This window comes from Colobus angolensis, unplaced genomic scaffold (assembly GCF_000951035.1).
Source record: "Colobus angolensis palliatus isolate OR3802 unplaced genomic scaffold, Cang.pa_1.0 Scaffold139, whole genome shotgun sequence".
In the NCBI taxonomy this organism is placed as follows: Eukaryota; Metazoa; Chordata; class Mammalia; order Primates; family Cercopithecidae; genus Colobus; species Colobus angolensis.
This window is the reverse complement of record NW_012114477.1, coordinates 451,091-452,711: the sequence shown is the minus strand read 5'-3', so window position 1 is coordinate 452,711 and position 1,621 is coordinate 451,091. Positions and strand designations below refer to the sequence as shown.

The window sequence follows — 1,621 nt, the reverse complement described above, 5'->3', positions numbered from 1 at the left end:
AGCCAGGATGGTCTCGATTTCCTGACCTCATGATCCGCCCGTCTCGGCCTCCCAAAGTGCTGGGATTACAGGCTTGAGCCACCGCGCCCAGCCTGTCCCCTTTTTAAAGAGGAGGAAGCTGAAGGTCTCTGACCTCCCTGCCCTCCCCTGCTCCAGGCCCCACAGCTGGGAGTCGGGGCAGCACCAGGACTAGACCCCAGATGTGCTAGTTAGGCACTCACCCCTCCCTGCTCTGAGCCGTGTCCTCAGGTGTGAACGGGGGTGACACTCCTGTGAGGAGGAGAGAGACTGCTGGCCAAGCACTCGGCAGGGCCAGCAGCTGGGAGGCTCCGTAAATGTCCAGAGCTGCTGTGAATGGCTCACGTCATTCTCGTGAGTCTCACCCAGGAGACTGGGGGGTGCTGGATGTTGGGTCGGGGGAGGCTCAGAGGATGGCACCTTTGAGGCCAGCCCAGTCCAGACTGCGCTGGGTAGGTCCCCAAAGCTGGCAGCCCTGGCTCCAGCCCTGCCCGAGTGGGAAGCAACAGGATCTTTCCAGAGAGGACAAGTCACACAGGACAGTGTCAAGGCTCAGACCCAGGCTTGTCTGAGCTCTAAACTCTTAGCCCATGAGGCTGGTTGGGGTCGTTGGGGAAGCCCTCAGCCTCATCCATGGCCCCTGCCCCATTGCCATTTCCTTGGCTTCTGGGAAAGGGGTCATTTTGGACACAGAGGCTGCCAGGGGTCGGGTCCCTGGTCTTGCTGCAGGAGAAGCAGGCCACTCTGGAGGCTCCAGCGCCAAAAAGAACTCATAGGGTGAGGTCCCCCTGGATCCACCGTGATCCTATAGCCCCTCCCCAGCCTAAGGCTCCCTCATGGGTTGGAGTCATCAGATATCTGATCCTTCCCTCCATCCCACCTCCCAGAGCCTGAAGGGCTCTGAGGGGGAGCCTAGGACCCTCGGCCCTGGCCCCAAATTCCTTCCTCCCCGCAGGTTGTCTCAACTGCAGTAAAGTGTCAGAGCTGACAGAGCGGCTGAAGATGCTGGAGGCCAAGGTGGGTGAGCAGCTCCCTCCTGGGTGGTTGCCCCCTGCCCCAGGCCAGTCCCAGCAACCACCATCCCACCCTCCCCTCCTCCTTCTCCACACCCCATGCTTGCGCCCTCAGGGAACCCACAGGGCAGCTCTGAGCCGACTCGGCGAGCAGCATCCCCTGTCAGGCATGTCCTGGTTTCCTCTAGTGTCTCTCCCTTGGAAGCCTGCTCACAGGTTGTGCCTCAGTTTCCCCTTCTGTAAAGCGGAGGGGACACTAGCATCCATTCAGTGAAGACTGTGTATGTGAAGTGCAAGTCACAGCCAGCCTGGCCTATTCTTCCTCCAGGAGGCCTGTGAGTTCCCTCCCATGGGGCTCCATTACCATCCCAGCCAGATCAGCAGAGACACTGCCCAGAGATCCTGGTGGGATCTCCTGGCTGCCCCTGCCCCATCCCCTTTCTCTATCCCCCCAACCCCCATCTATAATACTATCTTCCTGGTTTCAAAAACAAAACATCTATCACACATCTCAAATTATTTCAAGATAAAATGTTTTGTATTCTTTGGTTCGTTTGGTTTTGTTTGAAACAGGGTCTTCCTGTGTTTCC

At 58.4% G+C, this 1,621-nt stretch overlaps 1 protein-coding gene across 2 annotated transcripts in view; it reads left to right on the top strand.

Annotated features, from left to right (window-relative positions):
- Positions 1–1,621, top strand: part of EMID1 (EMI domain containing 1) — a 58,909-nt gene that overhangs the window by 20,178 nt on the left and 37,110 nt on the right. For both annotated transcript variants that reach the window (XM_011934813.1, XM_011934812.1), the window contains exon 5: positions 974–1,035. In XM_011934813.1, the coding sequence (XP_011790203.1) occupies positions 974–1,035 (62 nt within the window). The remainder of the gene's footprint in view (positions 1–973; positions 1,036–1,621) is intronic.